We start from the raw sequence: 22318 nt of genomic DNA on the forward strand, positions 1-22318 counted from the left end.
AGCTAACTTTCTTAAAACCAGACTGTTTGTAAGAGAAAAAGAAAAGAAAAGTGATGTTACCCTGTTCTTTCTTCCTTCCTGGCAAAAAAAAAAAAAAAAAGTCCAAAGGGGACATGAGTAGATGACTAGTCATTATCAGGTGTGTGGCCCAGGCTAGAATCAGAACTCATCTGAGCACCAGGTTCACATGATCTCCTGTGAGATCACCATAAAGAGAACCATAAATGTTATGAACTGGGCCCTTCTACACACATTTAGATAGTTTTAAATGTGGATATTTTTAAATGACCAAACATCAACGCATGCTTTAGAACCTGCTATCAAGCCAGGCGGTGGTGGCGCACGCCTTTAATCCCAGCACTTGGGAGATAGAGGCAGACGGATCTCTGTGAGTTCGAGGCCAGCCTGGTCTACAGAAAGAGTTCCAGGACAGCTAGAGCTGTTACACAGAGAAACCCTGTCTCAAGGAAAAGAAAAACAAAATCCTGCTACCAAATGTCTTTATATAAACAATGTTCATAAGCAACTAAACTGTGACCACAAAGGAGAAGTAACTCTTACATGGCTCCTAAGTTATTCCACTTGGTTTCTAAGGGTGGGTCAAGTCTCTGAGTCACACTGCACTCTACTCTGGACCCCTGCTGCTGGCTGCTGGCTGCTGGCTGCTGGCTGCAGCTAGGGATGGGCCCAATGTCACCCTTCCTGGTAGAGGAAACTAGAGCGTGTTCATGGGCCCTCCTCAGGGTCTGGCTGCTCTTCGCCCTCAAACCCCTCTAAGAGCTGATTTTACTGTGGCATTGCTAATAACCTACCTTTTTCTGGAGCACTTTCCAGATTTGCTGACAATCTGATTTCTCTCTCTTTCTCCTTCCCTTCCTTTGCCTCTCCCTTCAGTTGGCAGCACCTCTTCCTCACCAGCACTGTTAGGAATCAGAGACCCTCGCTCTGAATACGATAGGACCCAGCCACCTATGCAGTATTACAATAGCCAAGGGGACACCACACACAAAGGCCTGTACCCTGGTAAGACGCCATGCGGGTGTGTGATACAATGCCTGGAGGAACCACATTTCTGGGCGCTCAGCCAGTGTCCTGGGAACGAGCCTGCGCTTACATAAAGATGGTCCCCCAGCAGCAAACCCTATCCCTGTCCCTTCTTTGCTGCCATTGGGATTGTTGCCCTTTGTTATTTTAAAGAAATCAAGCTAATATAGTTAAATGATGACCACAAATAAAAAAGAGGACTGCCCCTGTGCCATGCTATTTGCTCCCGTCCTCCATCCGTGTCTAACCAGAGTCCCTTACGCATCAGAACCAAGGACCCCGTGTGCTGTTGCTGGAGCTGCATATACCCCCTAGACTGGCTCATTTCTAAGTTCAAACTGGTCAATAGCAATCTAGTCCATTTACATTTTTGTGGAAAAGAGTTTGAGTGAACTGTAGAATATATCATATGATTTTCCCCAAGTGTGAATATTTCTTAAGAATAAAAATAAATATTATAGTGTTAATACTTTTATATCCTGTTCAGAAAGATGGGCATAAAACTATGTTAAAGTTGCCAGCCCAAAAGGTAATTGGTCCATTCTCAAAGATTTAGCAAAACTGCTCCAGAGGTTCCAAAGAAGTCGTGAGCTGCTGCAAGAGAAAAAGTACTTTTTCTTGAGGAAAAAAAAAAAAGAGGGGAGGGAGGGAAAATACCTATTTATTAAAAAGAAATAAATGCAAGCTGATGGCAGCTTAACTGCTGCTGGGGGAGGAGTCTGAGTTGTGCTGTTGTCTTTGAAATTGTGATTTCACAGGACTATTTACTAATCGACTTTTGTTACCATGGCAATTAATAGCTCAGAAAATTGCAGATGCTACATTTCAAATACCACGCTCTGTGCAGAAAGGAACACACATAGAAGCTGACGTGCAGGAGGCTTTGGGTCTGCAGCAGCCTGCTTCGTTTAAAGACTGCTTCTCGAGCATGCACTCTTTATCTTTGCTTGCTTCAATAAACTTAATTTGCTTGGAGTATGCTCTATTTTCCTTATTTAAAAAAAATTAAAACCTTTGCTAGTATTAGCAGTAATAGTGATGTCATCAGGAGTCTGGACTCTTGAAGACAATTGCTGAATTACCAAGTTCTTTTCCATTTACAATAGACGTAACCCTGGCAGACCCAAGATGCCTGTGTGTAGCCCCGCTTCTTTGAACAAGCCTGTGCCTGCCCTTCCAGAACCCAGGACCCGCCTCACAGCTGCTCCAAGGCACGAGGGCCATGCCAATGGTGCATTTCCCGTCACTCTGATGCACACTGTGGCTCAGGGCCCTGGAAGAGTGGCATTCCTCAGCTCAGCACAGGGAGCCATGCTACTGTTCAGAGCCCACCGAGCAGAGCTGAGATGAGCCCTCGGCTGGGGGGGCTCTGCATTCACTGCTTCTTCCTGCCTGCCACGTACGCAGGTGGCCTGCTTTTACTGCCCGCCCTCCCAGATCCTGGGAGTCTGAGCTGCTGCCCTTTGCCTATGCTGGCACTAGAGAAGGCAGGACCCACACAACCTGGTGGACCAGTGTAATAAGCATTAGTTTTAATTTAATAAAATATTTTCTTACAGGCTCCAGCAAACCTTCACCAATTTACATCAGTTCCTATTCCTCACCAGCAAGAGAACAAAATAGACGGCTACAGGTGAATCTGCAACATCATTTGTACAGAAGACTGGCTAGCAGTCACCCAGTGAAGGGGCCACTCGTGAGAGTCGGGCCTCAGTACAGGGTCCAAGGAGTGTCCCCTGAGGCTCTCTGCTCTTCAGCCATGCCATGCCCATGGCTTAGACAAATCGTTTCCATCAGTGCTTCTGAGACTGCATGCCTATGATGGGGATGCTAAAAAACCTCTAGTGCATGTTCCTCCAACGGCTTCCCTCTCCCACTCCCCACCCCACCCCCTCCCCCTTTCTGTTAACCTCTAAAGTCTCTTCCATCCTCAGGGTGAGGCAGGGTTGGGGAGCACACCTCCCACTCTGATCTCACTGTTCTTTTGTACACTTCAAGCTCCATCATCATGACTTCCTCCCCACACTCTACTTCTAGAAGGGCCTTGAGCTACCCACGAGGTCCTTTCTGCCACACTCACCCCTCTCACCCACAAAACACTAGGATTTCCCAAGCAGAACTGCATTGTGTCCTTCCAAATAAGGATGTTCTAGGACCCCTCTCTACACCATAATCTTCTTTATTCAGATAGAAAAGAAAAAAGCATCTCCCACATTACTGATAATTCATTTCTAGTTTTTTGGGTGGTTTGGTTTTGTTTTGTGACTGGGCCCTACTGTTGCTTCTGCTGATCTCAGACTTTTGAGATTAAATTGGCCCTCCCTTTTCAACCTCAGGGGTGGCCAGGGTTACAGGCATGCACCTCTAATACCCAGTTTATGCTACTTTTTTTAAGTCAAAAAAACTTTATCTATAAAAAAGGAGGTAGGGGTTAAACACATAGATTTTTAGCTCTGAAAATGTCAGTGATACTAGAATTAATTTAAGTCAGATGCCAGCACTTACATGGTAAATGTTCACATCTCACTAAGTAAGGCGATTTGGGCAAGATGAAAACAGACATCAGAGCCGTGATGGTCTGAGGGGCGTCATAGTGAGGTCAAAGCTAAGACTGTACAGAAGGACCCAGAAACAGATGCCCCATATGGCTGCACGTGTCGTGTTTGCCAGCTTCAGAGGAACTTAGCACCACTGGCTCACAGAAGGCCTACCTCTAGGATCATCTGCTCATGTGTCTCTGCTAACTCTGTCATCTTCCTGCCTTGAGATTGCTCATCCCTTATTACCACAGCAGAGTTCATCAAACCACATCATTTCTTTTTAAATTGAGTGGTAAATGTTTTAAAGTACAATCCTTTAATTACGTTATCTAAATATCAAAAGCCAAATCTCCAGCCCTCAAATACATTCACGATATGCTTACCTTCCCTCTGCAAAAGCTGCCTCCTCCACAGCCCAGGCCACTCCCTTGAGGACCTGAACTCGCCTGAGCAAGCAAAGCCAGCTTGCCTATAAACATAACTGACAGAAGCCCTGCTTTGGGTGAAGGCGGCTGCACCTGAAGCTGCTCTGTCCCCTTTAGCCCACAAAATGCTTTAAGATAAGAAGCTGGAAGGCCACAGCAGTGTTCTTTAACTGTGTTTCCATCTTGCCAACAGCATCAGCAGCTTTACTATCAGGATGACTCCACCAGGAAGACCTTGGATGCATACAGGTTGTACTTGCAGTCTCCTCGGAGCTATGAAGACCCTTATTTTGATGACCGAGTCCACTTTCCAGCTTCTACTGATTACTCAACACAGTACGGACTGAAATCAACCACAAATTATGTAGACTTTTATTCCACTAAACGGCCTTCTTACAGAGCCGAACAGTACCCAGGGTCCCCGGACTCCTGGGTGTAGCATCAAGACGCCTGCTGGGGGACTCCTTCTAACTTCGCTTGGGTTGAGGTGCAAAGTCTGTCTTGCTGATTCGATGATGAAATGTGAAAGTGAAATAGAAGGAATGAGTGAAGAGTAATTTTTTTTCTTTTTCGAGGAATTTTCAGGGAAGTGCGGAAACCCTTGGGAGAGGACTTTCTGAGCTCTGTGTAGGCGTTAGGTCTAACTACTTGTAGCTTCTAGTGGTGCGGGTGTGGGTGACGTGATGAGAGGTCTGGGAAATGGGTGAGGTGAGGTGGGGTATGTGTAGGTCAAATCAGATTACAGATGATTTTTTTAATGTGAATAAAGTTATGTTCAGATAGTTTGTACAGAAAAAAAAAATTAAAATGGATGCCCTTCATGTTTTATTGCTATTACTAAATGTCAAGATTGTATGCTATTATGTCTTGTAAAAATTTCTTCTGTTGGTGTAAATATGGAAATGCCACATTGGTTAAGTGCCATCATTTGTAAAGCAGTGTGTCATTTGAAAAGAGATTTGAAGAACTGACAGCTTAAAACACAAGTGGGAAGCTCAAGGAACTGTTAAGAGTTGACAACAAACTCTGACATCCTCTGTGTTCAGTGGGTAGTGAACTCTGCAAGCACAAAGTCCAGTGTGACAGCAGCGCCATGCTCATCCGCCTCCTTCACAGGACACGTCACTGCCATTTTCTATGCACATGGAAGAATAATAAATGTGGAAATTTCATCCTTGAGAATGTTCTGTACCTCTTTTTTTCTTTTCTAGGTATGATATGGAAATCAGATTTAGTAATTCCTTTGCAAGATGGTGACCCCCTTACACCTTAGTATATGTATTTCTTGCATTGTTTGTTTGTTTTAATTTGACACACTACACTGTACAGTTTTGTCAGGTTTTGCTTTGTTTCAGCCTTCCAGCATCTAGGCCATACTACAGGCAAAGAGCACTTGTGTCATCAGTTTTTTGCAACTCAGTAATTACATCTGAACAGCTGGGCATTTGCTTGCTTGGCATCAATGCTATAAACCAAAACTGATTCTAGATAATTATTGTGCTGAGTATTTTCCAGATTACAGGCAGCCTTTGGGGGGGGGGGGTCCCTACTCGACAGCATTGTGACTATAGGAAGAGACCCAAGAAATGATTGCTTTCCTGAGTGGAAAACAACCCAAGATTAGGATTCAGAGTAAAACAAGTCCAAGTGTGGGCAGCCTGCAAATGGTGAGGCTTTCTGAGCTTTAGGCTTTCCAGACGACACGCTGCAACAGCTGAGAAGGACCATGCTCTCTGCCATAAGGGCCCTGGCTGGACAGAGGAAACACCCTTCTCTGTGGCAGAGGTCACTGGATGCCCTTGAGGCACTGACCTGGACACACCCATTTGATCCCAAGTTCCTGAACCTGGTTCTTTGGTATCTGGGTTTCAGTGAAGACTGTTCCCTAAGAGAGCCTGAAAGACAGCCAACTATTTTGGCAACTCTTGTCGCAACTAATGCAGATCAAGAGTTGGGAAGAACGCCCTTGGGCCTCCAAGGAGACCTCCTGATCTAGCCAGAAGAAGCCAGTGGTGAGAACTGGGCAGAAGATCTGGCCCTAACTTGTCCCTGGAGAAAAGAAGTTGCAGGCAGAAACCTGCACCGTCAATCATAAAGATAGGCTCACCCACCCCAGCCGTGACAATAAACACGACCTGCTGAAGCTGTTGAGTCATTGTTTCAGTCCTGATATTATCAAATAGCATACGATAGTCAGTCAGCCCACAGCAAGAGTATGCACCAAACAGTGCTGAAATGAGTGTGCAGTGCAGACATGCGCAGACTTCTATTTCCTGGTTTCCGTCCACCCTACCATCAAAGCATTCAGACTTTGATTTCAGGATATGGAGTTTTCTTACAAGAGAGGAGTGAGTTTGGAGAAAGCAATCTTAAACTTGGGAAGCCATGAAACTTTTTTTTTTTTTGCTGGAGTGGCGTGCGCGCCTGGGTGTGCGCATGCATGCGTGTATGCATGTGTGTTTTAGTGTGCCTGTATCTATGTGTTCGTAATACCCATGGAGGTGAGGAGAAAGCATTAGATCCCTTGGGACTGGAGTTACAGATGGTTCTGAAGCTCCGTGTGGATGCCGGGACGGGACTCGGGTCCCTTGCAAAAGAAATGAGTGCTTTTAACTGTTGGACCATCTCTCTAGTCTCCTAAAGCATATTTTTGCCTGTGCACATTTGCTTAAATTATATCCTTGGAAGGCTCTGAGCTTCTCCTACACATTGGAAATCATGACCACACGACACCATAGCTCTATTCATCATCAATTCCTGGCCAGTGTTTGTCTGCTTGGTTGCAGATTCTTGCAGAGAAATACTAAGTCTTTGAGTACTCCCAAAGTGCTGATGGCTGCACGTACATGATCAGTTCACCCTCACAGCAAATGTATGGTATTCTGTTTTATAAGCCTTGAAGCCAACAGAAGACTCAGTTTGCCACTAAGTGACTGAGGCAAGGTTTGTCCTGCAGTCTAAACTAAATGCTGGTGGAAAATTCAGGCATTTGAACTCCAACTAACATTGTCTAATAGGCATTGTTCATCACTACCTTAAATTTACCAAATGAAACTTAAGATTCATCAATTAAAAGAAACCATAAATTGAGCATTTAAGGCATGCCAAGCTGGCTCAGCACATAAAGCTCTTGCCATATAAGTTGATGACGTGAGTTCAGTACCACAGAGAGGTAGAAGGAATGAACCCTCTGACTGCTATGGCTCACGCGAGCACACACATGCACACAACTCACACATAAAATAACATTTAAATAGCTTTTTGTTTTGTTTTTTGAAACAGGATCTCTCTGTGTTAGCCTTAGCTATCCTGGACTTGCTTTATAGACCAGGATGGCCTCAAACTCACAGAGATCCGCCTGCCTCTGCCTCCCAAGGGCTGGGATTAAAGGTGGGCATCACCATGCCCAGATTTACATTTAAATATCTTAAGTGAGCAGCTATTAAAAGTAAAAATGTGGGCGCATGCTTTTACCCCCAACACGCCTTTAATCCCAGGAGGCAGAGGCAGGTGTTTCTCTGTGAGTTCGAGGCCAGCCTGGTCTACAAAACAAGTCCAGAACAGCCAAGGCTACATAGAGAAGTCCTGTCTCAAGAAACCAAAAAAAAAAAAAAAAAAAAAAAAAAAAAGGTAAATATGTACTCAAATGTATCTAGCCCACCATAATGTCACGTGAGCCTTGCTGTGAGAAATTAGGAGTCCTGATGACTGTGAATGATGATTTCTGTTCATGGGAGCTCACTCTGTGAGCCATGTCTGTCTGTCAACAAGGGCCTATTAAACAAAGTCTGTCACTATGTAATCCTAGCATCTTGAGGCCTCAGTAATATGCTTAAATCAACACTCTTGTCAATCCTTCAGATTGTGGCTTCGCTTCCATGATCAAACTGGATAACAGAGAAAAACATTTGAAAACTTGGCCATTACTGTTCATTTGTTCAGTTTATTTTTTTAGTAGCACTGTTTATAGTAATATTATTCCTAATAGCCAAAAGCTGGAGGCAACACAACTCTCCACCAGAAGAATGGATAAGCAAATCTTTTAATCCAAGAAAGGAAAAAGTGTGATATGTGTATTTGTATGATAAAATATTAGTCAGCAATAAACAATGAGCCACACACATGACCTGATCAAATACCAAAAGCATGTTGTTCAAAAGAAGGAAGAGGGTGGCAAAGCATGCATGCTGAATGATTCTCCCACAAGGACAGGAAAAACTCCCCTAGGAGGTAGGATAGAGACCCATGGTGCCCACAGAGGTGGGTGTGGTCAAGAGCCCTCTGTGATGAGGGAGATGTTCTCTGTCTTGATGGGAATGGCAACTACACGGTGCATACATGCAACAAGACTTCAAAATGAACACGTCAGACCTACATTTCATTGTAGCAAATTATGTCAGTAATCACCCCACAAAAGAACTTAAAAGGAAGAGAGTTGGTAAAAAGGAAAAGAAACAGCAGAACTGGGAGAGACAAGAGAGTAATGAAGAGTGTGATCAAAAGTGTGTACATATATGAAAATATAGTGAAACCTATTATTATGTGTAATTATATATGTTAATAAAGCTCCCCCTAATACATTAACCGTAGTCAGTAAAAAAAAAAAATAGCATAGGCTGAGACAGAGTTTAATGACCTGGCATTGAAGTTATAATTATTTCTCTCTTCTGAGTCAGGAAAAATGCAATTTACTTTAAACATTAACAAAATAACCACTTAGTTTCTCACAGAGAAAGCTTTAGGAAAAAAAAATACCCTTTTGCAATTATATACAGTAGCCTTTTTTTTTTTTAAGCAGCTGTTTTCTAAGGTACATTTAAAAAGAATTTTGGAAAATGTGGAAGTGCAAAGCACCATGCGGGCAGCTTTCAGACAAGCTACAGTTTTACAGATTTCTGTGTGTTGACAAGAAAGTAATTTAAAAAGTAAGGCTCAGACCTGGGTTTGAGCGCCTTGCCAAGAGAGAGAAGTGTGGAGCCCTTTGGCCTAATGATCCAAAGAGACGTATAAATAAACAGCGGTCCACCTCAGAGCTCCTCCAACTACAGGCAAGCAGTGTGGGAGCAGGGCCCTTTCAGCTAAGTTCCAGGGAGATTGGTAGAGAGTGAGCAGGTCGGTGAAGTCATGGGCTCGCAGTGCAGACTTGGAAACCAAGGGAGAGCTTTGATTCTGGTCAGATAAATCCTTGTTGGGGAGAAAACTTAGCTGTTAATGGCTGTGCAACCCAGAAAGAGAACGTGGGAGAGAGAGGAGCTTGGGAGTTCCAGGGCAATTTTGACAGAAGCTATGGAGCTGCCCTTGGCTGGTCCGTGCCTCAGAGCCTAGAGATAGCAGCTCAGCTGAGTGGACTACACTTTACAGCCCTCTAGCCCTTAGTTTTACCGCCATCTTGATTTGCCCTGTGGCAAATCATTCCCACCATGGCTTGACCTGATTGGCTGGCCCTCTTGAGTGTCCTCAACCAAGACCCTCCTCAAAGGCTGCAGACACAAAAAGGAAAATTTTTAGCAAGCAAATCATGACTCCAGTTGTGTCTGTTTTAGTGCCTTCCCTTGTTTTTATGTCAGCAGCTCCTCTGGAAGCAGCTGGCGTGTCCCCTAAGTGGCTGGTTGTGCCTATTGCTGCTGCCTAATTCTAACTTGAAATCGCTGAAAGACAGTCTGCACTGTCATAATCGCTTGCATAAGCCGTAACTAGCTTTTTCATTATTAAACTCCCATGCAACAGTTAGGGGAATTTTGATAAAGACTTAATGATATGATGCACTAGTTTGCTCTCTATTCGTGGCTGGAGAGAGAGCTCATTTCAGAGCCGACGGATGCATTGGCTCAAAAGATAAAGTTAATCACAGCTTATGGGGGGGTCAAAGGTATAATTCAGAAATCCGAGGAGAAACAGCGGAAGTCTTCCTTCGCAAATCCCTGGTTAACTGTTTACTCCCCAGAAGGCAACACTTCTGAAATGTCTGTGTTGGCTGCCAAGGAAATGTGACGTGCTTGTCTCCCCGGGGCCTGACAGGCTGCCGCAGCCACTCAGTGCTAATCTAATCAAATGAGTTCAGGGAGGAGGCAGCCCCTCCAGGGTCTGCTTTTAGGATTCTTCAGTGGCCATGGCTGTCCCACCCCAATCCCAGTGAGCTGCCGCTCCTTTCCGGAAGTGAGAAAGTTTATGACCAGGTGTGCCAGGTCTAAAGCATTGAATGCTGAGGGACCTAAGTAATGAGCAGGAATCCAACGAGCGAGCGCAGATCCCGGTTCTCTCACAGGGTCCTGTGAACAGCTACAGACTCTTCAGGAAAGACTGCTGGGAGAGGAAAAGGAGGCTTCCTCGGGGATGGGCCTGAGCTCATCCAATCCCAAGTACTCAGCCCCAGAAACGTATACGTTTACAAGAAGCACTAAATAGACTCGGCAAGTTATTTACATACTTCTTTGCTCACATATCTAACATTACCAACAGTAATTAAAGAAAAAAGACCATGCATCTGAGGTGAACCTGGGAGGAGTTGAAAGAAGGAGAGGGAGCGGAGATATGTTAAACAAGAAAGAGATGTGGCCGGGGTGGTGGTGGCGCACGCCTTTAATCCCAGCACTCGGGATGCAGAGACAGGGGGATCGCTGTGATCGCTGTGAGTTCGAGGCCAGCCTGGTCTACAAAGCGAGTTCAGGATAGTCAAGGCTACACAGAGAAACCCTGTCTCAAAAAACAAAAAAATAAATAAATAAATAAATATAAAGGAAAGAGATGTAGCCGGGTTTGCATTTAGAGAACAGGACAGAGGCCTGCAGGTGGCTCAGGAATTAATTTGAAAAGAGACCCCTGCAGCATCCTGCTGCACGGAGCTACCTGGATATAGTTTCCTAGGGATTTATTTCCCCTCTGTGCTGTCATCAAGCTACTCTGGAGCCTGTAGCAGACTTAAACGGTATGCAAATGATGTTGATCCCGCAAGCTTACAGAACCCAGGAGCTGTGGGGTAGCAGAGGCCTACCAGAGTTCAAAGGAAGGACACGGAGGCTAAGTAAGCCATGTGTCCCAGCTTCAGGGTTCATGCAGGCAGCCCCCAAGAGTGGAATGTCTGAACTTGCAGCAAAAGCAAAGCTACACTGGAGATCTCTGGAAGGTAGAGATGTCAGCAATGTGCATCATCTGATCAGGGAAGTCCAAGAAACAGGCCATAAAGGCTGCAGCCAGGAGGGCCAGGAGGAAGGGCCTGTAAAAACCACCCGTGTGACACAATGTTCCAGGATTTACTGTTTGACCTGCTGGGTTTTGGTCTTGTATTGATCTACTCTTTGCATCTTCCCATTCCTTCTCCTTGAAATGAAGATCTACCCTGTGCCTTTGTATATTTGAGTATGTTACCGGTATTTTTTTTAATAGGTTTTTTGAGACATGGTTTCTCTGTGTAGCCTTGACTGTCCTGGACTCACTTTGTAGACCAGGCTGGCCTCAAACTCACAGTGATCCAGCTGCCTCTGCCTCCCAAGTGCTGGGATTAAAAGCGTGTGCCACCACACCTGGTTTAGACTTGGGCTTTTCAACAATACTGAAAGAGTTAAGACTTTGGGGCCTCTCAGACATGGGATAAATGCACGTTATGTTGTAAAACAGGTATGCATTTTTGGAGGTCAAAGATCGAATGCTGTTTAAACTCTTAAATACTTCCCGAAGGCCCTAAGGGAGGTCCTGGTCACCAGCCTGTGGCCCTACTGAGAGTGGTAGAACCTTTATAGATAGCCTAGTAGGAAGAAGTGAGGTCACTGGGGGAGTGACCTTGAAGGGGCCATTGAGAGGCCAGACTCCCCCGTCTCTCTTGTTTCATGTTCACTATGAAGTAAGCATATTTATGTTACCACAAACTCCCCCATGGGCAGAAAACTTTGAAATTATAAACCAAAATAAGTCTTCCTTTCTCAATGAAGAAGTATTTTATTTTTTGTTTTATTTTTGTGTGTGTGTCTCTGTGTGTGTCTGTGTGTGTGAGTGTATGCCAGTACTCTCAGAGGCCAGAAGAGGGGCATCAGATCCCCTGGATATAAAGTTATGGGCAGTTTTGAGGTTCCAGACACAGGTACTGAGATCCAAACTCAAGTCCTCTGGAGCGCTCACTCCACACTCTCATTCTCCTTTTCAACTTGAGTTACCACAGGTATGCCAAGACGCAAAGCTAACACAACCGAGGAAATGTGTATGGCTGGTAAGAACAAAGTCCCAGCGACTGTGGTTCTATGAGACAATTGTAAAATGTTTCATTTCTATCTTGTCTCCACTGCATTCAGAAGGGACCAAAGCAAGACATTCTAAAGTTAACATAGTAGATCCCCCAATGTCTGCATGGATCAAAGCTCTGTCCTGCTGTCCGGCTGTGCCTTCACCCTCATGACTTCCCTGCCAGCGTCTGGGACCCCAACTAACACAGACTCATTATGCATCAAATAGGGGGAAAAAATTGAGAAAGTAAAGTTTGCCAGGTGAGTCAGCCTCTTTAAAATAACTGCCCCGGAACCCTTATCCATATGTCTCTCACTGGACACCCTACCTACAAGGGAAGCTGGAAAGCCAAAGCCAGGCCCCTTGCTTGTTCTACTCAGGTAGTGTGGGAAGAAGTTTGGTTTGTTTGTTTGTTTGTTTTTCTTTTTTTGGTTTTCGAGACAGGGTTTCTCTTGCAGCCTTGGCTGTCCTAGACTCGCTTTGTAGACCAGGTTGGCCTGGAACTCACAGCGATCCACCTGCCTCTGTCTCCTGAGTGCTGGGATTAAAGGCTTGTACCATCACGCCTTGCTTGAAGAAGTATTCTTAAGTCTCTTCCCAAGATGGCCAATGGTGCTATGAGGTGGTTTCTGTACTGCCATTACACTGATCCTATGAACGGGGAAGGCAACATGTATTAATTCCATGGTTGAGCAGAAAATGTACCTGCTGGGTTTCAGACTTGGGACAAGTGGCTGAGGTACCTATTTAACATGTCCAAGTGGACCTAGCCTCCAGGTTCTCCCAGCATCCCTCAACCTCGACAGCTGTAAGATGTGACTGGCACACCCTGCCCTCTGCCCTGAACTTTCCAGCCCAGGGGCTGGGCTTTGCCTCCCCCAGAGGCTCTTTCCTTTCGAGACATTTTTCACAAGCTCTTTCTGCATTTTTCTCTCCCTGCACACATGTATTCTATATTTCTCTCCCCCTACCCTGGTCACCTTGTCTGCATGGAGATTACCTGCCCCATTTCTTGGGACCAGTGAACTGCCAGAGAATAAAGCTGATTCTTTACTTTTGTTCTGTTCTGTTTTGTTTTGTTTCTTGACACAGTGTTTCTCTGTGTAGCCTTGGCTGTCCTGGACTCCCTTTGTAGACCAGGCTGGCCTTGAACTCACCATGATCCTCCTGCTCTGCCTCCCTGAGTGCTGGGATTAAAGGCGTGTACCACCATGCCCAGCTCTTGGGTTTTTACTTTTAATTCGTCATGAATTGGCTTATTTTGACAGTGGAGAAAACTTATTAACTTGGTGCCAAGAACCTGGGAGAAGAGCCAAGTTAATAAAATCAAAAGCAAGATTTCCAAATTCTCACCATCACAGTCAAATGATTCCCAAGTATCTTCTATCTAAACGTGCTCTGCTTTATGCTTAAGGGTCTACTTTTCACTCTTAACAATCTTTTATCTGTAATTTCTTTGCACTCTGCTCTCTAACAGAAAAAAAAAATTAGGATTGCGATGTAAACTCTTATATTAGGATTTGTAAATTGCTCATTTGTAAGTTTAAAATCTATATAATCTGCAACAAAATTTGGCTTTAAACTTATAACAGAAATCTTGTAATTTAAAATCTATTTATGAGTGTGTGTGTGTGTGTGTGTGTGTGTGTGTGTGTGTGTGTGTGTGTGTTTCAACTCTTGTTTAGGGTATATGTGCATGTAACTTGAATCCAACTCCCATGTAAAAGTATATAGTTATACTAGGAAAACAGGTGTATTTAAATAGCAACCATGTCGGCCACCATCTCAGGATGACAATATGATACAGGGAAACACTTGTAAAACTTCCTAGCCCTAATGAACTCTGTTTATCATTGTATCTCCTTTTAGACTAAGAAAGCAACAACAAGTCTCAAATATTTTAGATTGGTAAGGATTTTTTGTATGATGATAAAAATTCAGGGTTGTATTTGCTGCAACATACTGTATATATGATTCAACTCTGGTTTAAAATATGCTGTATATAACCATGACATTTCAAGGTTATAGCCAGATATGGTGGTACATGCCTTTAATCCCAGCACTCAGGAGGCAGAGGCAGACAGATTGACATGAGTTCAAGGCCAGCCTGGTGTACAAAGTGAGTCCAGGACAGCCAATGCTACACAGAGAAACCCTGCCTCAAAAAACAGAAAGGAGAAGAAGAAGAAGAAGAAGAAGAAGAAGAAGAAGAAGAAGAAGAAGAAGAAGAAGAAGAAGAAGAAATTTCAAGGTTATAAAAATCTATTCAGATTAACAAAAGCTAATTTAAGATGTATGTCCAACTTCTTGTGTTCTTTGTTTATTACTCAAGACCAAGCTGATAGAAAACTTAGATAAGTAGCAATGAATGAAATTTAATGAATAAGATATTGTTGTGCCCAGATGGCTAGATCCCCCAAAGACCACCAGGATTACAAAGCCCTATGCAAAAGCAAGGAGCCTTTATCCAAACTCAAGCCCGATGGCCCTCAAACCTCACTGAAGCATTGGATCAGTATCAAGAGGCATGAATCATCAGTTTCTCTGTGTTATCTTGGCAGTCCTGGACTCACACCAATATGCCTACCTCTGCCTCCCAAGTGCTGGGCTTAAAGGTGTGCACTACCATACCTGGCGTAAGTCCTCCTTTTCTTTTTCTTTTTTTCTTTTGGTTTTTTGAGACAGGATTTCTCTTATAGTCCTGGCTGTCTTGGACTCACTTTGTAGACCAGGCTGGCCTCCTGAGTGCTGGCATTAAAGGTGTGTGCCACAACCATTAGGCAGGGTGTTTATTGTGGTTACAGTAAGGAACAGTAGTTTCTAGTTTGGCAGTTACAGGTTGACATTTAACAAGGTTGGGTTGGTGCTAGGGGATTAGTTGAGTCTGGCCACAAAAGCTTAAGCAACCTTTGGATAACATCTGGGGACAATAGGTACTTGATTGGTTCTAGCCTAGGGTGGTTCTTTCCTGGAATGGTTTGTGGTTTTTCCAGGAACAGAGGTGAATTTAGGGACAGGCTCAACATGGTGCCTGCAGTGGGTGTGGTGGCGCACGCCTTTAATCCCAGCACTTGGGAGGCAAAGGCAGGTGGATCACTGTGAGTTCGAGGCCAGCCTGGTCTACAAAGTGAGTCCAGGATAGCCAAGGCTACACAGAGAGCCACTGTCCTGAAAAAACAAAAACAAACAAAGAAAACCGTGGTGCCTGCTGACTAAATGGAGTCACATTAGCTAGGTCTCTTCAGTATATTTAATAATAAAGGTCTATAAACTTCTAAGGTCTAATGAGGAGATTCACAATAATGTTTATCGAGCTTCTTTGTCTTTTAAGTCTTAGCTGTTTGAGCTAAACCATAGCAAAAACAAAAAACAAAAACCTGAAATAGTCTATAATGGTGTATCATGGACCCCGCGCCCCAGTCCTTTTCCCTAGGTGGAGCATTTACAGAAAAGCCACCATTCCCTCAGGGACTTTAAGAAAGCTCCTGCTTGCTAAAATGGAAGTCATTCTCCTTATCTCTGGCAGGAGGAACTTGTGGCCCACCATTAACATATGACTGTGGTGCCTGTAAACTTGTCAGAATCAATGCTGGCCACTAGGCTCCTCCATCCTGTTCACCAGCCCCACCCCAGCTCACGAGCCTCCCTCCTCCCAGACAGCCTTGGCAGTTTAAAAACAAAAAACAAACTCTTTTTCCCTTTTCACCCATGGAATGGCTATTTGGTTTCTTTCTAGAGAGTGCCTATTTTCAGGATCAATAAAGTTGCCAGTCTCCCTACGGACCTTATCCATGACTGAAAGTTTTATTTTGAGCTGGGTGTGGTGGCACAGGCCTTTAATCCCAGTGCTCTGGAAGCAGAGGCTGGCTGATTTCTGAGTTCAAGGCCAGCATGATCTACAGAGGGAGTTCCAGGATATCCAAGGCTACACACAAAGAAACTCTGCCTCAAAAAACAACAAAAACAAACAAAAAAAGTTTTGCTACCAAAAGAGCTTCAATTCAAAATTGTGATTTTTAAGGCACAAACCTAAGAGGGCTAAACCTAAAGTCTTACTCTTATGAAAACAACTAAATTATTGTAAACTGTTAATGATGATTTAGAAATGCAAGTTAAAAGCCAGGCGTGGTGGCGCACGCCTTTAATCCCAGCACTCGGGAGGCAGAGGCAGGCGGATCGCTGTGAGTTCGAGGCCAGCCTGGTCTACAAAGCAAGTCCAGGACAGCCAAGGCTACACAGAGAAACCATGTTTTGAAAAACAAAAAAAACAAAACAAAAAGAAATGCAAGTTAATAGTCAAGGACCTTTTAAATGATCAAATCCTTTAATGTGTTCAAAACTATCTTTGTAGCCATGCTAAACACCAATGTAACTAATTACAGGCCTTATTTAGCTTCCTGTATGTCTTCAGGGTTAAGCCTAGGGCAGGAAACTGGGGCCACAAGCAAAGTTCATCTATTCAAATACACTTTAGATAGACAGATGGTCCTCAAACACTTAGAGATCTGCAAAATATGGCATTTAAAATGTTTATTAAAAAAGCTTTTCATGATTGACATGCCCGTTACTGACAGCACTGCTAATCTCCTCAAAGATGAGCACGGAAGAAGCGCCACCTTCCGCTTGCTTTAAGTGCAGCAAAGCTGGCCGTGAGGCTGTACACTGCCCTTTGTTTCAACTGCGGACAGCACACTGTCCAAACTGGACAGGCACGACACTTGGGAAGCTGACTGCCTCACTTTACCTGGACAAAGATAAGACAGTCCTACAAATTCCTACTTCACAGAAATGTCTGTCAGATCTTCTAGGCCTGGCAGTGAAGACTGATGCCCCACCAGCCACAGAGGAACCAGGGGTCCGGGCAGCTGGTAAATCTCTTTCATTCTTATAAACTCGGGAGCTGCTTTGGTCTGCGCTTCCTGCTTAGAAACTAACTTTATAGTAACTTCCCCTAGTAATCAAGCACCTGTGTCTCATGGTGACTAATTGAATAGAAAAAAAAGTGTAAAGTTTATGTAAGGTCTGAGGATACAGATGCTTAAGTTGTGAGGCTCTAAGAAAGTGTTTTAGGGTCTAAGAAACTGTTTTTAAGGTTGGTAAGTGCAAGTTATGGCCGGAGGACGTGAAAGCTTAAATGGTAATAAGAAAGAGATTTAAGGTATATAAGAGAAATAAAAAGTGCTTCAGAGCCAGACATGGTGGTGCATGCCTGTAATCCTAGCACTTGGGGAAGCAAAGGCAGATGGATCTCCATGAGTTCGAGGCCAGCCTAGTCTACAAAGCGAGTCCAGGACAGCCAAGGCTGCACAGAGAAACCCTGTCTCAAAAAAACCAAACAAAACAAAACAAAAAACAAACAAAGAAACCCCCAAAAACAACAACAAAACTTCAGATTCCTTTCCCTCAATGTGCTAAACTTCAAAATTCAGAGTCTTGATTCTCATCAATGGAGTTCTAATAACATCACAGTCACAAGCTCGGGATTTTATATTTCCTCTCGTTGTCTTCTAAGTATAGACTTTAAAATGTTTCTAACTGTGCTAAATTTATGTACTTCCAGTCTTCTGCATAGAGGAAAGAAGCTCCTCTTTCACAGTCTGTAGTCATACTAAAAATCAAGATCAAACGACCTTTTGCCCCTTCTGCACCGCAGAGGCCTTCTGTCTTCCCTGAGCACTCCTTAGAGAGTATTCATGCTTTTAATCCAACATTGTTTCCCAAGCTTCTAATATGACACAAAGATGTGAGCCTCTCGCCTTCTCTACTACATGAGTTTCAGTACAGATTACAAACAAAACTTAAAAAGACTCTTGTAAGCTTCAGGGAACCAACTTGAATCCGCCTCTCAAAGGTCAAAGGACTCCAGACAACACTGCCGATCTACAGTGTGTTTTCCCACCCCCCACCCAACCTGAGGGTGGGATCTCTCCCCAGTTTCTGGGACTCCTCTCCCCCCAACTACCAATAGCATGGGCCTAAAAGTTCCAAATGTACACCTAAAAAATTATTTTTCTCCCTAACCTATATTTTCATTACACTAGCCTGCCAAGTCCAGGTGTTTCTGCATACAGGACAGCTGCAAAACCACTAGCCCCAGGGGGATCCAGCCTCGCAAACTGCCTCAACTAGGCCTTCAGTTCCTAGCCCCAGATGGTCCTGCAGAGACTGGACAGCAAGTGAAACATCCTGTTCTTCCCAGACTTGGCCAGCATTCCAACTTTTGGAGCCCCAATAGTGACATCCCAAGTCAGCATGAAGTAGTCATAGATGATTATGTCGCCCCGTACTCATTTATTATAAAACAGAGGGCCTGGGATGTTGGGTCTCAGACCCAAGACAAGAGGCTGAGGTGCCTTTTTAACATATCAAAGCTAACCTGGCCCCCAGGCTCTCCCAGCATGCCTCAGTCCCTACCTGTTGAAAGGTGCATACCTGCCCTCTGCCCTGAAATGTCCAGCCCAGGGACTGGGATGCCCCTCCCCCCTCCCCCAGAGGCTCTTCCCTATATGATCCAGGCATTTTGCACTCTTTCTCTCTTTCTCTCTCTCCTTGCAAGTGTTTGTGCTCTCTCTTTCTCTCCCTACCCCTCTCTGTCTCCCATGCTCATACTGGCATACAGTCTCTGACCACGGGAAGTTTTACAACCATTAAGGTTCTGGTCTTCACCATCCATGGCATCAAACAGAATTGTCTATATTCTATACCCACCAAAGATCATCTTTGCAAAGATTCTACAACTAAAGACAAACAAAAACAATGGTAGAGTCGGGCATGGTGGCACGTTTCTGTGATCCCAGCACTTGGGAGGCAGAGGCAGACGGATTTCTGTGAGTTTGAGGCCAGCCTGGCCTACATATGGAGCTCCAGGACAGCCAGGGCTACACAGAGCTTATTTCAAAATAAAACAAATTAAAATAATGGTGAACATGTGTGACCAGTGCCTAATGTTATGAGTAACTCCCTATAGCCTGTAGCTGTGTGCTCCTGTGTCCACAGCCACCCAGGTGAGAGTCACTTCTTTTCTATTTCTGGCACATTCTACTGACATAGTCTAGAGTTTAGAATCTAGACATTGTGAGGAGCTGGTGAGTTTACCTTTGGCCTGGAACAAGGCAAACCCTGACAAACGCCAAGTCTCAGCCAGCCTCATAAGCAGGGTGCAGTGGCACACGCCTATAATCCCAGCACTCTGGGAGGCAGAGGCAGGTGGACCTCTGTGAGTTCGAGGCCAGCTTGGTCTACAAAATAAGTCCAGGACAGCCAGAACTACACAGAGAAACCCTGCCTCAACCAGCAAACAAAGACAGCCTCAGAGAAGACAGGGGAACTTGAACTAGGCTTGGGTTTTACTTTGAGCAAGGGCTCTAGGGAGCCTATGAGGCGGGCAAGGGCTGAGTTAAGGAGAAACCCGTGGAGCTGAGGTCAAGAAGACGTTAAAGGGTAAGAAGCAGGAAGGAGCAATGCCAGGCTCCTGCTGCTGCTCAGAGGGGGAGGATGAGAGAAATGTTAGATGTCTGGTCTCTCCTAATAATAAAAACAACAACCCCCACTTGCTGAACATTTTCCAGGCTCTCAGGTGTCAAGGACTGCGTCACAGGCTCTAACCACATCATTCCACTTGCAAAAGTCCCTACGTAGTTACAAGAGAAGAGAACACTGTCCTCAGAAATGTAACCTCAGTGGCCCGAGGTCACACCGATCGCAGATTGAAGGCGGGATTTTTGCCTTGTTAGCCTTTCCCTGGGAAAGCAGAAGACAGTCACCTTTTGGATCTGTGTTTTCTAAGTTAAAGCCAACACAAACCTTTGGCCATCCCTCTATCAGACAGGAATCCCTCTAGCTTTCCAACCTAATGAGGCTTCGAAAATGCAAACCAACACTGCCTTAGCAAAGTCAAAAAAGAAAAGAAAAAGAAAAAGAAAGAAAGAAAACGGGTTTCACACTCCTATCTTCCCAATCCCAGAAGGACCCATGGTGCGGCTCTGAGCTGACCTCCCCGTCTTTGGTAGGGTCACTGGTGCCCAGAAGCAGCGTGGCGAGGAAAGGGTTTGGCTTACATGTCCCTAATCGCAGTCCACTATGGAAAGTTAAGACAGGAACTCAAACTAGGCAGGAACCTGGAGGCAGGAACTGATGCAGAGGCCCATGGAGGAGTGCTGTTGACTGGCTTGCTCCTCATGACTAAGTCAGCCTGCTTTGTAAAAAGAATCCAGAACCACCAGCCCAAGGCGGCCCCCTCACATCAATCACTAATTAAGAAAATGCTCTACAGGTTTGTTGGCCTTGCAGGGAGACATTTTCCTTGTTTTTTGCTTTCGGTTTTTCGAGACAGGGTTTCTCTGTGTTATCATGGCTGTCCTGAACTCACTTTATAGACTAGGCTGACCTCAAATTTACAGTGATCTGCCTGCTTCTGCCTCCCAAGTGCTGGGATTAAAGGCATGTGTCACCACACCAGGTATGGAGACATTTTCTTAATTAAGGTTCCTTCCTCTCAGATGTGTCAAGTTGACATAAACTAGCCAGCACAGTTGACCCTTGTCAACCAGACACACAAACACACGTCGCTGTTAAGTTATAATCTTTCCTTTCTTGTTCATCCCAAAGATCACATCTTACTATCAACATCACATTATAAAACATTCCACCTTTTAAAAGTCCCATACACTTTCAAACTCTCATTAAAAGTTCAAAATCTCTTTAAAATACTCAAAATCTCTCTAAAAAGCCAAAAACCTCTTTAAGGGCTCAAAGTCTCTCAACTGTGGGCTCCTATAAAAATTAAAATAAGTCAAATGTTTTCTTATTCCATAAGGGGAAGAACCTGAGCATAGTCACAACTAAATCAAGGTAAACAAAACAGCAGCAGTGTAAATAGTTGAGGTTCACTCACATCTTCTCCAAAGGCTCTAGGTGAATTCTTCAGCCCTGCCCTCTGCAGCCCGCACAGACTGTGTCTGTCGCCTAGGCTCAGGACGGCTGTACTCCATTGCTGCTGGCATCCTTGGTGGTCACCGTTTGATACTGGCATCTCCAAAACGCTTCAGGGACTCCAGCCCTGCCCCACAATGAAGGGCCCCAGCTGCTTTCCACTGCCTTCATGCCTTCAAAACCAGTACCACCTGGATGACTTTTACAATAACACTAAGTTCAGCTGCCAGCACAAGGTACAACCTTGGCAGCCTCTGGTACACAGCTTGTGTATGTTGCTGACCCAGAACAAACACATTCCAGATTTCACCTCGTTGATGCCGGACTGTTCTTAATCGCTGTTAATTTCTCAGCTCCAGCTGAGCAGCATCCACCATCCCAGACAAGCACCAGTCTGACATCAGTAGTTCTGGTACCCTGTTAATGGCAGCTGATTCTTCAGCCCCAGGTGACCAGAAGACTCACAGATTCTTAGTTCAAAATATAAAATGGCCCCGATAGAGTCTTTGTCTCCCTCTAAAACTTCAGAAACCAGGCCTCTGTCATCTATATTCATTATCCTCTAATCTCTCAAATTCCCACAGAACAATTCACTGAGCTTTGAACACTCAATGGCTTCCCCAGCCCAACGTTCCAAAGCCCTTCCACACAGTCGTCCCCAAAACACATGGTCAGGTCCGTCACAGAAGTACCCCCACAATCTTGGTCCAACTTCTGTCTTAGTTAGAGTTATTATTGTTGTGGGGAAACACATGACCAAAGCAACTTGGGGGATTCATATCCTGAGTCACAGTCTGCTGAAGGAAGCCAAGACAGGAACTCAAACTGGGCAGGAACCTGGAGGCAGGAGCTGATGCAGAAGCTGTGGAGGGGTGCTACCTACAGGCTTGCTCAGTGGTTTTATTATAGAATCCAGAACTACCAGCCCAGGAGTGGCCCCACCCACATTGGGCTGGGCTCACCCCTGTCAATCACTAATTAAGAAAATGCTCTACAGGCTTGCCTACAGCCTGTTCCTATGGCGGCATTTTCTCAATTGAGGCTCCCTTCTTTCTGATAGCTTGTGTCAAATTGACATAAAACTAGCCAAGCTTCCTAACCAAGCAGAGTTCACAAGAGACCAAAGAAACCAGGGTGGAAGACCTCCCACAGCGGTCTATCAGG

The 22318-nt window shown here is 44.7% G+C and overlaps 1 protein-coding gene and 1 long non-coding RNA gene across 17 annotated transcripts in view; one reads left to right on the top strand and one right to left on the bottom strand.

Annotated features, from left to right (window-relative positions):
- Positions 1-5181, top strand: part of PKP4 (plakophilin 4) — a 213853-nt gene extending 208672 nt beyond the window's left edge. For 12 of the 16 annotated variants that reach the window (XM_084799657.1, XM_084799647.1, XM_084799658.1 and 9 more), the window contains 3 exons: positions 895-1023; positions 2604-2677; positions 4203-5181. In XM_084799657.1, coding sequence (XP_084655783.1) covers positions 895-1023; positions 2604-2677; positions 4203-4448 — 449 coding nt within the window. In that variant the 3' untranslated portion in view covers positions 4449-5181. The remainder of the gene's footprint in view (positions 1-894; positions 1024-2603; positions 2678-4202) is intronic. The other 4 variants (XM_084799653.1, XM_084799659.1, XM_084799654.1 and 1 more) reach the window with 2 other exon arrangements.
- LOC311607697 overlaps positions 1-22318 on the bottom strand; it is a 70684-nt gene that overhangs the window by 6702 nt on the left and 41664 nt on the right. The window lies entirely within an intron of this gene.

Source organism: Acomys minous (assembly GCF_964271855.1).
Source record: "Acomys minous genome assembly, chromosome: 10".
NCBI lineage: Eukaryota > Metazoa > Chordata > Mammalia > Rodentia > Muridae > Acomys > Acomys minous.